This window comes from Leucoraja erinacea, chromosome 1 (genome assembly GCF_028641065.1).
Source record: "Leucoraja erinacea ecotype New England chromosome 1, Leri_hhj_1, whole genome shotgun sequence".
NCBI classification, from domain to species: Eukaryota; Metazoa; Chordata; class Chondrichthyes; order Rajiformes; family Rajidae; genus Leucoraja; species Leucoraja erinaceus.
In genome coordinates this window covers 150646333-150661857 of record NC_073377.1, presented here as the reverse complement: position 1 = coordinate 150661857, position 15525 = coordinate 150646333, and the positions used below count along the sequence as shown (strand labels likewise).

The following is a 15525-nucleotide window of genomic DNA, read 5'->3' as shown; positions in this document are numbered from 1 at the left end:
GAAGTAGAATAGTTGTCTGGCCTTCATTGTACAAGATTTTGAGTAGCAGGACAAAGACGTCTTGATCCAATTACAAAGTGCCCCGGTGAGCTTACATCTGGAATATCGTAGACAGATCAGGTGTCTCTACCTTTGGAAAGGAATCACTTGCAACAGAGAGAGTGCAGCACAGGTTCACCAGACTGATTCCTGGGGATGACAGGTTTACCATATGAGAAGAGTTTAAATGATTAAAGGGCCTGTCCCACTTTCCCGAGTTGCTCACGAATTCTCCTGAGTTTTCCCCTTGATTCAAACTCGGAGAATGTCTGTAGCGAGGCCGTAGGAGTCCGTAGATGTTTCGTAGCGGCTCGTAATGCCAGCCAAATGTACTCGGGGCATCAGGTAAGTCGGGACGTTTTTTTAGCAGGTTGAAAAATGTCCACGAGTAAAAAAAAATAGCCCCGAGTACCTACGGCTGGCTATTACCGTCATTCACCGTGTTTGAATCAAGGGGAAAACTCGGGAGAATTCGTGAGAAACTCGGGAAAGTGGGACAGGCCCTTAAAAAGTAATCTTATTGAAATGCACACATTCTTCAGATGCTGGACAGGATAGATGTGACGTTGATGTTTCCCCTGGCTGCCATGTCAAGAAACATATAGTATGTTAAGATCTCAAAGTAAAGAATCGGCCATTCAAAATTTACTTGTAAAGCAATTTTAGATGAAAAGACGTTGGACACATTTGGATTGTTTCCTCCAGAATACAGAAGCTTTGGGGAGACCTGATAGACATATATAAAAAGAGGCAAAGATAGAGTAGACATGCAGAACCTTTTTCCCCATGGTGGAAATGTCAAAGATTAGAGGGCATAGATTTAAGGTGCGAGTCGCAAATTTTAAAGAAGGGCGAGGCAATTTTTTTTTTCACCGAAAGTGGTGGATGTGTGAAATGTGCTGCCAGGGGTGGTTGTGGAGGCACATACAATAATGATATTTAAGAGGCCTTTAGATAGGCACATGGATATAGCAGGGAATGGAGGGATGTGGATCACATGTAGGCAGAGGAGCTTAACCTGACATCATGTTCAGCAGAGATATTGTGGGCTGAAGGGCTTGTTCCTGTGTATTCCATGATCTATGATCTCAGACGGATGTGAATCTTTGGATTTCTTGATTCAGGGCGGCACGGTGGCGCAACGGTAGAGTTACTGCCTTAATGCGTTTGCAACGCTGGAGACCCGGGTTCGATCCAGACTACGGGTGATGGCAGTACGGAGTTTGTACGTTCTCCCCGTGACCGCGTGGATTTTCTCCGAGATCTTCGGTTTCCTCCCACACTCCAAAGACGTATGTATGTAAATTATCCCCAGTGTGTGTAGCTTAGTATTGATGTGTGCGGGGATCGCTGGTCGGCGCGGACCCGGTGGGCTGTAGAGTCTGTTTCCACACTATATCTCAAAACTAAACTAAACTGGTTGAAACTGCTTGATATTTGGCTATTAAAGGAATCAAAAGATGTAGAAAATTGGGACTAAGGCAAAAGATCAGCCTTAAATTTATTGAATTGCAGAGAAGGCAAGAGGGATGGATTAGAATACTTCTACCTCATGCATTTAGTCCATGCCTCTCATTGTATGGATTTATTGACATTTAATCTATTCAATTAGTTTAATCAATCTCTGTAAAGCACTTTGGTTCAAAGTGATTTTGTTTAAAAGTGCTATATAAATAAACATTATTATTATTATTATTATTGTAATGGTAAATAGTGATGGCAAGGGCAAATCACCATTATTCTTCAAAATGCTGGTTTATTTAATGTTGATCAGTTTAGTTTATTGTCACATGTACCGAGGAACAAATAAAAGTTTTTGTTGTGTGCTAACCGGTCAGCAGAAAGACAATACAAGATTACAATTGATCCATTTGCAGTGTATAGATACATGATCAGGGAATAACGTTTAGTGCAAGGTAAAGCCAACAAAGTCTGATCAATGATAGTCCGAGGGTCACCAAAGAGGTAGATAATAGTTCAGCACTGCTCTCTGGTTGTGGTCGGATGCTCCTCTGGGATAGTCCAGACACTTAAAATATATCTCAGCATTAAGATGCCTTGTTGGTTTTGACTATAAAGATACAATTGGCTGTGGAACTATAGGGCTTCATTGGGTGTGGATGAAAACTCCAGTGAATGAGCTAAGGGATCCCTGGTTGCCACACTGGTTTAGTCTATCATTCCCTGCGATAGAACAGCAAATCCAAGTCTTTTCTAGTTCTACACAAAATGCTGGAATAACTCAGCGGGTCAAGCAGCATCTCTTAATGATGGAGTCTCCAAACAGGATAATCCTGTTGGTGGTTGGTCCTGTATGGGGACTCCATCACTCAGAAATGCTGCCTGTCCCACTGAGTTACTCCAGCATTTTGTGTCTATCTTTGGTGTAAATCAGCACCTGCAGGTCCATCCTACACACCCTCTCTAGTTCTGGTTAAAAGCATCTATAACACAGGTGATTTAACACCAGCCTGAACTGAAAGGTACTTTAGCTGCCTGATATATTTATGCGCAAAAGACTCCATGACTTTACATTTATCAAGCAGGAAGCGAGTGGGCAAGATCATCTCTGACCCCTCTCACCCTGGCCACAAACTCTTTGAATCACTTCCCTCTGGAAGGCGACTCCGGACTGCCAAAGTTGCCACAGCCAGACATAAAAGCTGTTTTTATCCATGAGTAGTTGCTCTACTCAACAGCCAAAAATCTGTAGCCTCCCTTTGATCTGGTATTTTGTTGGTTCACAAACTTGATCAATGGTGTTTTATCATTAATGTTTTATTATTATTAATGTTTAGTGTTTTCTGAGTCATTCGTGACTGTCACTGCATGTCATGTTGTTACTTGTGGGCGGAGCACCAAGACAAATTCCTTGTATGTGAATACTTGGCCAATAAACTTACTTACTTACTTACTTACTGTATGTACTACCTGGCTGAATTTCTCTGAAAAATATTTGCTAAAACAAATGGGAGCCAAACTATGCGAATTGAGAAGTCAGCAATTTTACTTCCTGCTTCTCCTTACAACAGATGGGAGGTGCCAGCAGGCCCTCTCGTAGATAAACTTAGGCCCAGGCCAATTTCAATTTTAGAGGCCCCCAAACCAAGATCAAGTAAAGGCCCCTCAATTTTAGAGGCCCCCAAATCAAGATCCCTTTGAAACAGACAGGCATGAGGCTCATGCCAAATGGCACTGGTTACCCCCCATCTGATAGGTCCTAGGTGCCAGTCCTGCTTTTAGTAACTGCAGAAGTTAATCACGTTAGCAGAGAGTTCTAAGAGTGATATAAATATTTGCAGCGAGTCCCACACTTAGAAAAATAAAAGTAAGTCCAGCTGTGATAACAACATCACGGCAATATTCCCTTGGTTAACATGTAAGATAAACTATGAGGAAGATCATGGTACTAATGCATTCAGGCTAAATGTAAAAGTTAAGTCTCATGGTTTCTTACCTGTAAAGTGCTAATATGAACGGGAGTATCTGTACCATTAACGGTATTCTGAGAGGAAGGTTTAACCCAGTTTCCACCTCCTTTTCCTTCAGAGGCAATAGCCTGCTCCTTTGCCTTCAGCTTCTTTTGGATTCGAGCTCTTTCAGCTTCAATTTTTTTGGGGCTGTTCAACATAACCTGCACAACTGCATATTCCACAAGAGATGCAAATCCAAACAGGAGGCACGCAATCAGCCAGATATCCATGGCTTTCACATAAGAGACCTTGGGCAGTTCAGCTGCAAGAGACATACACTCAGATGACAAGTTGAGGACTGAGAAGATGCCTGTGATATAGAAAAATATAGAAAATTAACACATCAACCTCTTCTAATATTATATTTGTGAATTTAAATGTACATGTGTGTTTTGCTATTTCTTTGGATAGTTAACATAGATTTGACTGTTGGTCATGAAAATAAATGTTGTTTATATATGACTTTTTCCAACTTCTGCACCTGATTCTGTTGTTGCCTGTAGACACGACTTTCAATCTCTCTATCTACATCTTAAGGTTAATTTCAATGCACATGTTTTAGCATTGAAATATTGCCAAGAAGGCATGAGTGGAAAGAAAAATACAGGCCGGTTCTATATTGAGCAGAATATCATTGGGTTAGTGCCCCAGCAATGAATGTGCAAAACTACACTGAAGTCAACATTGCCACTTTCAACTGGTTTTGCCCACTTTCGTAAAATTTACAAATAAGTCACACTAAATAAATCAAATTTACAAATAAATGGTCCTGATTAATTTGGTCCTAAAATGTTCCCAGTTTCTTTCTGCCTCCCATTTATCAGTATCCAACTCCACTCTCAGCACAGTGGTGTCAATGGACAGTACATTAATAGAGTCAGAGTCATAGAGTGATAGAGTATGGAAAAGGCCCCTTGGCCCAACTGCCCACACCGGCTAACATGTCCCAGCTACACTAGTCCCACCTGCCTACGTTTTGTCCATATCTCCCCAAGCCTGTTCTATCCATGTACCTGTCTAACTGTTTCTTAAATGTTGGAATAATGCCAGCCGCAACTACAGGTACCTCCTCTGGCTGCTTGTTCCGTACCCCCACCACCCTTTCTGTGAAAATGCTGCCACTCAGTCCTATTCAATATTTTCCACTCCACGCTAAACCTATGTCCTCTGGTCCTCAATTCACCTACTCTGGGCAAGAGATTCTGTGCTTCAACCCATTATAGTCCTTGCATGATCATAATCAGGATCTCAGTATTTTTGGGTGGTCTTTGACACCTGGCCAAGATATAGCTGAGGGTTAACAAAAATCCACAGAATGTCAGAGCTTTCATGTAATAATAAAATTCAAATCTCAAATGGGAATTAATAATCAAAGTTACTTATTTTTTAGCCAGTATTAATTGTCATCAAATAAAAGGGTTTATTCTCCCAAATGTACCTTATCTCGTTTTTAACAACTTAACATTTTACCACATAACATTTCTCAGAATCAACATATATCTGCATTCAAAACTTGCACGCAGATAATGGAGCAAAACAACTGAATTACATGTAATAATCATTACTTCAGTAATAAGAGTATTATAATAGAGTAATAGAGAATTCAGTAATAATCACTTCAGTAATATTTTGTCAAAACTGCAATGCCCCTTACTATAATTAGCCGATCTTCCCCACTTATTATATCTTATGCTGTCTGTTCTCAAATAAAGTGCCATGTTCAAGAGCCCAGACAACTCCCTCCAGTATTTCCAATTTGATTTGATGCACACTGCTCATTTTTCTTTAAATATTAAGGTAATGAAGTGTGGGAAAATGACACTGAAGTATAAGATCATCCATGTTCTCACCAAACGGCGGTACAGATGTACGGCCTAATCCTGCTTCTGATTCTTACATGACCTATAGACCAGGAGCTATGCTGCTGCGATCAGAGAATCAGGGATAGCTAAAGGCCTGATAAGTGCCATGTTTCGTTTAGTTTGAGACACAGCGCAGAAAAAGGCTCTTCGGCCCACCGGGTTTGTGCCAACAATCACCCATTTACTAGTTCTATCCTGCACACCAGGGACAATTTACAACTTGCAGAGACCAATTAACCTAGTAACCTGCACGTCTTTGGAATATGGGAAGAAACCAAAGTACCCAAAGGATACAAAGAATACAGGCATCACCTGTGGTCAGTATTGAACTGGGTCTCTGACGCTGGGCCTCTAACAACTGTGCCGCCCTTAAATTATTCATTCACTTTCAATGATTCTGTGATTAATAAAACATTGATTGGGAGGGGGGGGGGGGGGGGTCATTGATAGGCTATGCTAAGCATTTAAAATACTTCCCCATCATTCACAATTAAAAAAAATGACTGTGAATTTGCAATGTGCATAAATAAGAGGGTTGCTGTTTAATAGTTTTACAATAACTTTTTTTTTGTTGCAACGTTCATATCAAAAAAAATCTGCCATGACTTTTTCTGTGAGCAGATATACAATGGCACATGTGTCTGTGGCATTGAAAGGACAGTGCAACTATTTTCTACATTTACACCCATTTCAGTAGTTTACCTAAAGGCACTCTTGCAGCACTCGCATCAGGGTTGATCCAAAATGAGAGCCATGAAAGGACAACAATCAAAAGAGTAGGAGCGTAAACACCCATCATGTAATATCCAACCTGTCTTCTTAATGTGAAAATCACTTCCACACATGTGTAATACCCTTCAATAAAAACAAAGCACCATTTAGAGAATTATTTATAAGTAAATAATTACAATACCATTTAAAATAAAAAGAGAGACATTTCATAGAAATGCTACAATTTGTACATTTAGAAAACCAGTTTTCCAGGCAGTAAATTCTATCCTATTGCTTTCGCATTTGAACAGTTAAAACAAATTATTCACTGTTTCATTTTATTGGCGGAATCAACAATAAAAAGGTTGTACATACCAGCAATCAAATTGGAGGTGATTAGGTAACTCCCCTGTTAATTAAACTTAATAAGCACAAATGACAGTAATTGATTTTATACATTTCCTTCATATGTAACCACATCCTGATTCTATTGAGGGGTGTTATGGTTGTGTATATTTCCACCACTTTAAATGTACATTTTTTGGGGGGATTTAAAAATTTTTGGGGGGCACAATTGGCTGTTTCCGAAAATATTATATATCTATATTACTAAAAGTCTGATCTTGACCGCTTTTGGCCCACTTTGCTGCGATTTCCGAGTGAACGCCGCCACCTACAGCCGTCATTTTTGGTCACCTCGTTCAGAGCCCCCCTCCGCCTTCCTGGACCAGAGGATTTTCCCCATCGATAAAAGGTCAGAGAGATATTAATGTTTATAAAAAAAAATTGCCATTCTCTCTGCTGCCCCCGCTGGAGGGAGGGGGAAGGGACTATAAAACCAAACCTGATTGTCCCGGAAGACCCATTGTCTCCGCCTGTTCGTGCCCCACCGAACTCATTTCCAAATACCTTGACTCCATCCTATCACCCTTGGTTAAATCCCTCCCTACCTATGTTCAAGACACCTCAGACACTCTCCGTCGTCTCCGCGCATTCAATTCTCTAGGCCCTCACCCCCTCATCTTCACCATGGACGTCCAATCACTATACACCTCCATCCCCCACCACGATGGTCTCACAGCCCTCCGGTTCTTCCTCGACCAGAGAAGCAACCCATACCCAGCCACTGACACTCTCCTCCGCCTAGCGGAGCTGGTCCTTACCCTCAATAACTTCACGTTCGACTCCTCCCACTTCCTCCAAATACAAGGCGTAGCTATGGGCACACGCATGGGCCCCAGCTATGCCTGCCTATTTGTAGGTTACGTCGAGCAATCCTTGTTCAATACATACCAGGGCCCCATCCCCGACCTCTACCTCCGCTACATCGACGACTGCTTTGGTGCCACCTCCTGCACCCGCACACAACTGACTGACTTCATCCACTTCACCACTAACTTCCATCCGGCACTCAAATACACCTGGACCATTTCCGACACTTCCCTACCATTCCTTGACCTCACTATCTCCATTGCAGGTGATAGACTTCTAACCGACATACACTATAAACCCACTGACTCCCATGGCTATCTGGACTACACTTCTTCCCACCCTGCTTCCTGTAAGGACTCCATCCCCTACTCCCAATTCCTCCGTCTACGCCGCATCTGCTCCACGGATGAGGCGTTCCACACCAGGACATCTGAAATGTCCTCACTATTCAGGGAACGGGGGTTCCCCTCCTCCACCATAAATGAGGCTCGCACCAGGGTCTCTTCCATACCCCGCAACGCTGCTCTCTCTCCCCATCCCCGCACTCGCAACAAGGGCCGAGTCCCCCTAGTCCTCACCTTTCACCCCACCAGCCGTCACATACAAAAAGTAATCCTCCGTCAGTTTCGCCACCTCCAACGTGACCCCACTACTCGCCACATCTTCCCATCTCCCCCCATATCTGCCTTCCGCAAAGACCGCTCCCTCCATAACTCCCTTGTCAATTCTTCCCTTCCCTCTCGGTCCACCCCCCCCCCGGGCACTTTCCCTTGCAACCGCAAGAGATGCAACACTTGTCCCTTTACCTCCCCCCTCGACTCCGTTCAAGGACCCAAGCAATCGTTCCAGGTGCGACAGAGGTTTACCTGCATGTCTTCCAACCTCATCTATTGCGTCCGCTGCTCTAGATGTCAGCAGATCTATATCGGTGAGACCAAGCGGAGGTTGGGCGATCGTTTCGCCGAAACACCTCCGCTCGGTCCCGTAATAACCAAGCTGACCTCCCGGTGGCTCAGCACTTCAACTGCCCCTCCCACTCCGTCTCCGACCTCTCTGTCCTGGGTCTCCTCCATGGCCACAGCGAGCAGCACCGGAAATTGGAGGAACAGCACCTCATATTCCGTTTGGGGAGTCTGCACCCCGGGGGCATGAACATCGAATTCTCCCAATTTTGTTAGTCCTTGCTGTCTCCTCCCCTTCCTCAGCCCCCCCTGCTGTCTCCTCCCATCCCCCAGCCTTCTGGCTACTCCTCCTTTTCCCTTTCTTGTCCCCACCCACCCCCGCCCCCGATCAGTCTGAAGAAGGGTTTCGGCCCGAAACGTTGCCTATTTCCTTCGCTCCATAGATGCTGCTGCACCCCGCTGAGTTTCTCTCCAGCTTTTTTGTGTAACCTTCGATTCTCCAGCATCTGCAGTTCCCTCTTAAACACTATAAAACCAGGAAGTGTTGTGCCTCACTCAGTCTCTGCAAGATGGAGGAAGCCAGAGTGTCATGTCTCTCTGAGCTCTGAATAACACTGAGCACATATCTACTCAACTGTGAGTGCCCTTAATGTGGTTTGAAATTAAAAATATGGTTGGTTTGAAGTAAAAAGGCACTGCCTGCAAATGGTTGTTTGGAGGGTTTGGGTTTGAAGTAAAAAGGCACTTCCTGCAAATGGTTGTTTGGGGGGTTTGGATTGAAGTAAAAAGGCACTGGAGGTACCAGCCCTCTCGTGTGAACATGGGACCCAACGTTAGTTGGGTCCCACTTAGTCTAGTATATTATATTTCCTTTGTACTGTGAAATACAAAATTAACAATCATAACAACTCTTTATTTCCTCATTTGCAACAGGTTACTGAATTAATAAAAAATATCTAACAATAGATAAGAAAGCTTTATCTTGTTGAAATGTTGTTATAAGATCACATTGGCATTTAACCACCAGTGTGAACAATATCCCTGGTATGTCCAATCCAGTAAAAACATAAAATGATGGATAACTGTTATGTGCTGTGCTCAAGTGGAATTCTTGGCTGCACTGTTCAATTAGATATGGTTTTCATCTAATGATCATGTTCATAGAGTTAGACGCATTAAGTCTTCTCCTACATGCAATCATGGCTGATCTGTCTCTCCCTCCTAACCCCATTCTCCTGCCTTCTCCCCATAACCTCTGCACCCGTACTAATCGAGAATTGATCTATCTCTGCCTTAAAAATATCCACTGACTTTGCCTCCACAGCCTTTTGTGGCAAAGAATTCCACAGATTTACCACCCTCTGACTGAAGAAATGACTCCTCATCTCCTTCCTAAAAAACGTCTTTTTATTCTGAGGCTACGACCTCCAGTCCGAGACTCTCCACATCCACTCTATCCAAGCCTTTCACTATTTGATACTCTTCAATTAGGACCCCCCCTCATTCTTCTAAACTCCAGTGAGTGCAGGCCCAGTGCCGTAAATCATATGTTATGATGAGACACATGTTCATGATGTTCCAGCATGTGGTCCCAGATCCTCATTCAGCTGCCACTGAGCAGATGCTTATACAATTTCAACTTTTGCTGTTCTCTTTCTCTCGGGTTCAATACCAGTTTTTGGCTGAATTGCTTAAAGTGCCCTGGTTGTGCAACAGGCTAATAACACTACAAATCCTTATAAATTTGCAGAACATTGCCTGATAGATGTAAGGAAGCAGAAATCTCATCTTAAGAAGGCCAGTGACATTATTTTCATTGTACTTGTACAGAGCTGGTTGGAATTGACATGCCAAATGGCCTCCTTTAACACTGCTGGTAATTTGTGGGGATGGAGTATGTGCGGGTCTCAAAAGCATGGAAGTAGGAGATAGTTCAAGTTCAAGTTCAAGTGAGTTTATTGTCATGTGTCCCTGTATAGGACAATGAAATTCTTACTTTGTTTAAGCACACAGAAACTAGTAGGCATTTACTACAAAACAGATAAATGTGTCCATATACCATGATATAAATATATACACACATGAATAAATAAACTGATAAAGTGCAAATAGCAGAAAGTGGTTATTAATAATCAAAGTTTTGTCCGAGCCAGGTTTAATAGCCTGATGGCTGTGGGGAAGTAGCTATTCCTGAACCTGGTTGTTGCAGTCTTCAGGCTCCTGTACCTTCTACCTGAATGTAGCAGGGAGATGAGTGTGTGGCCAGGATGTTGTGGGTCTTTGATGATACTGCCAGCCTTTTTGAGGCAGCGACTGCGATGAATCCCCTCGATGGAAGGAAGGTCAGAGCCGATGATTGGGCGCTCAAATTGCCGAACCACGCCACGATGCAACTGGTCAGCATGCTCTCTACTGTGCACCTGTAGAAGTTAGAGAGAGTCTTTCTTGACAAACCGACTCTCCGTAATCTTCTCAGGAAGTAGAGACGCTGATGAGCTTTTTTGATAATTGCGTTAGTGTTCTTGGACCAGGAAAGATCTTCAGAAATGTGCACGCCCAGGAATTTGAAGTTCTTGACCCTTTTAACCATCGACCCGTTGATATAAATGGGGCTGTGGGTCCCCCTCCTACTCCTTCCAAAGTCCACAATCAGTTCCTTGGTTTGGCTGGTGTTGAGGGCTAGGTTATTGCGCTGGCACCATATGGACAGTTACTCAATCTCCCTTCTATACTCTGACTCATCCCCATCAGTGATACGCCCCACAACAGTGGTGTAGTCAGCGAACTTGATGATGGAGTTCGCACTGTGAACGGCTACGCAGTCATGGGTATACAGTGAGTACAACAGGGGGCTGAGCACGCAGCCTTGAGGTGCTCCCATGCTGATTGTTATCGAGGCTGACACATTTCCACCAATACGAACAGACTGTGGTCTGTGGATGAGGAAGTCGAGGATCCAGTTGCAGAGGGATGCGCAGAGACCCAGTTCTGCGAGTTTGGTAACCAGTTTGGAGGGGATGATTGTGTTGAATGGCGAGCTGTAATCGATGAATAACAGCCTGACATATGAGTTTTTGTTGTCCAAGTGGTCCAATGTGGAGTGGAGGGCCAGCGAGATCGCATCTGTTGTGACGGTAAGCGAACTGCAGTGGGTCCAGGTTTTTGTCGAGCTAGGAGTTGATTTGCTCCATGATCAGCCTCTCAAAGCACTTCATCACCACTGGCGTTAGTGCCACTGGTCGATAGTCATTAAGGCACGTCACCTTACTCTTCTTGGGCACCGGTATAATTGATGCCCTTTTAAAGCAGATACGAAGCACATGAGAGTTGTGTGGCAGAATACTAATCATTTGACTGAATGAGTGCAGGTCCAATAACTCTCAAGAAGCCTGGTATTATCCTGACTGGCAACCATCCACCAACTCAAATACTCCTTCCATTGGTAGAACACAAAGTGCAAAGTAACTCAGCGAAGCAGGCTGCATCTGCAGAGGACATGGATCAGGTGACATTTCAGGTCGGAACCCTACTTCAAACTCAGTCCGAAGAAATTCCCAATCCAAACCATCACCTATCCATGCCTTTCAGAGATGCTGTCTGACCCGCTGAGTTGCATCAGCACTTCGTATTCTATGCAAGATTACAGCATTTACATTTCCTTGTGTCTACTCATTTCATTCCCTCCACCACTGGTTCATAGTGTACCACCAACAAAATATAATGTAGTTACTTCTGCTGCTTCTTAAAACTTATGATTCTGAGGGGCACTGGCAGAGTGGGTTTTCCATAGTGGGGGGATCTTGAACCAGGGGAAATTGTTTCAGAATAATAATAATAATAATAATAATAATTTTATTTATAGAGCACTTTAAAAACAAACATAGCTGCAACAAAGTGCTGTACATCATTGACAAAAAAGTTAATACACACCAAAAATAACAATCAAAAGAAATAGTAGGAAAAGACATGTAAAATAAAGAAACATCAAAAACACCACAAACAGAAGCAAAGCCTCAGGCATGGTCAAAAGCCAGGGAGTACAAATGTGTTTTAACACTGGATTTGAAGATGTGTTGCACTTAAGATCGAGAAAGAATTACTGACTGAAATTCTCTAAATCAGAGACAGAGGCATTAAATGTTTCAAAAGTGGTGAAAAGACCTCACAATTCTCCAAAGGTGAAGAAAATACATACTTGCCTGTAAAAACACCCCCTCATACTGTAAAACAAATGTGCAACCCATGACTGTACTTAATGTACAAGCCAATTAATTCAGTCATGAAATAACATGAAAATAATCGTTTGTCAATGCCCTTTTCCGGCATTTGAAGTACCTCTGTGAGTTTAAGGGAAGTAGAGCGAGTAACTAAATATTGGATCGCAATTTACTGTACACATTATTTAATGGGAGCTGTTAGACTCAAACTTGCATGCTCGAAGAAATCCACCTCCTTCTTTCATTCGACCTATGGAAATGTTTGGTCCTTTGTTCATTTGTGCCTCAATGTTATCTTGGTGCGTAAATTACTTGCATGTTTCTGTTTTATGCATAAGAAGAAGGGTGTCAAACCAAAACGTCATCTATTCCTTCGCTCCATAGATGCTGCCTCACCCGCTGAGTTCTCCAACATTTTTATCTACCTTCTGTTTTATGCATGACCATTAGAGAATCACAGAAAATTATCCAATCCATTGTGTCCATACAGACACTAAAGGAATTACTTAAGGGGCTGTCCCACTTGGGCGACCTAATTGGCAAGTTTAGAAGAGTTTAGGAGAGTTTGAAAACATTTCATGTTGAAGACCTCCTTCGACCTCCTTCGACCTCCTACGACTAGCTACGACTAACTTCGTGAAAATTGGACACCGAATAGTGGAGAGTGAAGACGACCTCCTTTGATCTCAATCGACCTCCCTTCGACCATGATGAAGACTATCTATGACTACCTTAGACTACCCTTGATTACCTACGACTAACATGCCGACCTACTATGACCTACTTCGACTAAACCTACGAGTAAAAATAGTATAGATTTTTTCCATGGCGACCTTTTTTTACTCGCGGGCATTTTTCAACTTGTTGAAAAATACGCCGCAACCAAGCTGAGGCCTCGAGTACACGGGGACTACTGTCGAGCATGAAGGAAAGTTACAAAGACCTCCTACGACCCCGTGTCGACCATGCTGGGAGTATGAGTTGAGGGCAAACTCGCCAGAACTTGCGGATTATATCGCCCAAGTGGGACAGCCCCTTTAGGCTGATCCAATTCCTAGCTCAGGACTACAATCCTGTCAGTTCATGCTCAGTACTTATTGAATACAGTTTGTTTCTGTCTCTGTCACCTACATGGAACATAGAACAGTACAGAGGAGGCCCGGGGCCATCTGCCCACAATGTCCATGCCAAGTTAACCTATTCTCTCTTCTTGCACATGATCCATGCCCCTCCTTTCCCAGCATATCCATGTGCCGATCTACAATCCTCTAATATGCCACTAATATATCTGTCTCCACCACCATCCACCTGCCTCCGCACACACACTTACAGTCACAGTTGTAGACACCCACTTTTTGTATGCCATAGAGTCATAGTCAAGATTCAAGAGATTCAAGATTCAAGAGAGTTTATTGTCATGTGTCCCAGATAGGACAATAAAATTCTTGCTTTGCTTCATCACAACAAAATTTAGTAGGCATAAATAAATACAGGACAGAACTGATCAGTGTGACCATATACCAATGAATATATATATATACACACACATAAATAAACAAATAAAGTGCAATGGGCTATTAATGATCAGAGTTTTGTTTGAGGAGTTTAATAGCCTGATGGCTGTGGGGAAGTAGCTATTCCTGAACCTGGATATTGCAGATTTCAGGCTCCTGTACCTTCTACCTGAAGGCAGCGGGGAGTGTATTGGATGGTATTGGTCCTTGATGATGCTGGCAGCCTTTTTGAGGCAGCAACTGCGAAAAATCCCCTCGATGGTGGGGAGGTCAAAACCGATGAAGAACTGGGCAGTGCTTACAAATTTTTGCAGTCTTTTCCTCTCCAGGGCGCTCAAGTTGCCGAACCAAGCCACGATGCAACCGGTCAGCATGCTCTCTACTGTGCACCTGTAGAAGTTCGCGAGAGTCTTCCTTGACAAACCGACTCTCCGTAATCTTCTCAGGAAGTAGAGACGCTGAAACATGCTTTCTTTATAATTGCATCCGTGTTCTCAGACCAGGAGAGATCTTCAGAGATAAGAAAGCCCAGGAATTTAAAGCTCTTGACCCTCTCCACCATCGACCCGTTGATATAAACGGGACTATGGGTCCCCATTCTACCCCTTCCAAAGTCCACAATCAGTTCCGTGGTTTTGCTGGTGTTGAGAGCCAGGTTATTGTGCTGGCATCATTTGGTCAAACGGTCGATCTCACTTCTTTACTCAGACTCATCTCCATCAGTAATACGCCCCACAACAGTGGTGTCATCAGCAAACTTGATGATGGAGTTCGCACTATGACCGGCTACGCAGTCATGAGTATAGAGTGAGTACATCAGGGGCTGAGCATGCAGCCTTGAGGTGCTCCCATGCTGATTGTTATCGAGGCTAACACATTTCCACCGATACGAACAATACTGTGGTCTGTGAATGAGGAAGTCGAGGATCCAATTGCAGAGGGATGCACAGAGACCCAGTTTGGTAACCAGCTTGGAGGGGATGATTGTGTTAAATGCCGAGCTGTTGTCAATGAACAACAGCCTGACATATAAGTTTTTGTTGTCCAAGTGGTCCAGGCCGGAGTGGAGAGCCAGTGAGATCGCATCCACCATTGATCTGTTGTGGCGTTAGATGAACTGCAGTGGGTCCAGGTTTTTATTGAAGTAGGAGTTGATTTGCGCCATGGTCAACCTCTCAAAGCACTTCATCACCACTGACGTTAGTGCCACTGGTCGATAGTCATGAGGCACATCACCTTACTCTTCTTGGACACCGGTATAATTGATCCCTTTTAAAGCAGGTGGGAACCTCAGACCTCAGAAGTGAGAGGTTGAAAAGGTCCATAAAAACTCCAGCCAGTTGGTCCGCACAGGTTTTTAGAACACGACCGGGTATGCCATAGGGTCCAGGTGCTTTCCGGGGGTTCACCCCTCTGAAGGATTTCCTGACATCGACCTCAGTGACCGTGACCGAAATGCCATCCCAGCGAATGGGGGCTCGAGAAGGCATGGAGTCATGCAGCACAGAAACAGGTATTTCGACCCAGCTTGCCCATGCCAACCACGGTGCCCCATCTACGCTAGTCCCACCTGCCCACGTTTGGCCCTTATTCCT

The 15525-nt window shown here is 43.7% G+C and overlaps 1 protein-coding gene across 1 annotated transcript in view; it reads right to left on the bottom strand.

Annotated features, from left to right (window-relative positions):
• Positions 1 to 15525, bottom strand: part of glrbb (glycine receptor, beta b) — a 141030-nt gene that overhangs the window by 22463 nt on the left and 103042 nt on the right. The window contains exons 8-9 of the mRNA XM_055645745.1: positions 6077 to 6229; positions 3497 to 3822 (exon numbers count right to left, since the gene is read on the bottom strand). Coding sequence (XP_055501720.1) covers positions 3497 to 3822; positions 6077 to 6229 — 479 coding nt within the window. The remainder of the gene's footprint in view (positions 1 to 3496; positions 3823 to 6076; positions 6230 to 15525) is intronic.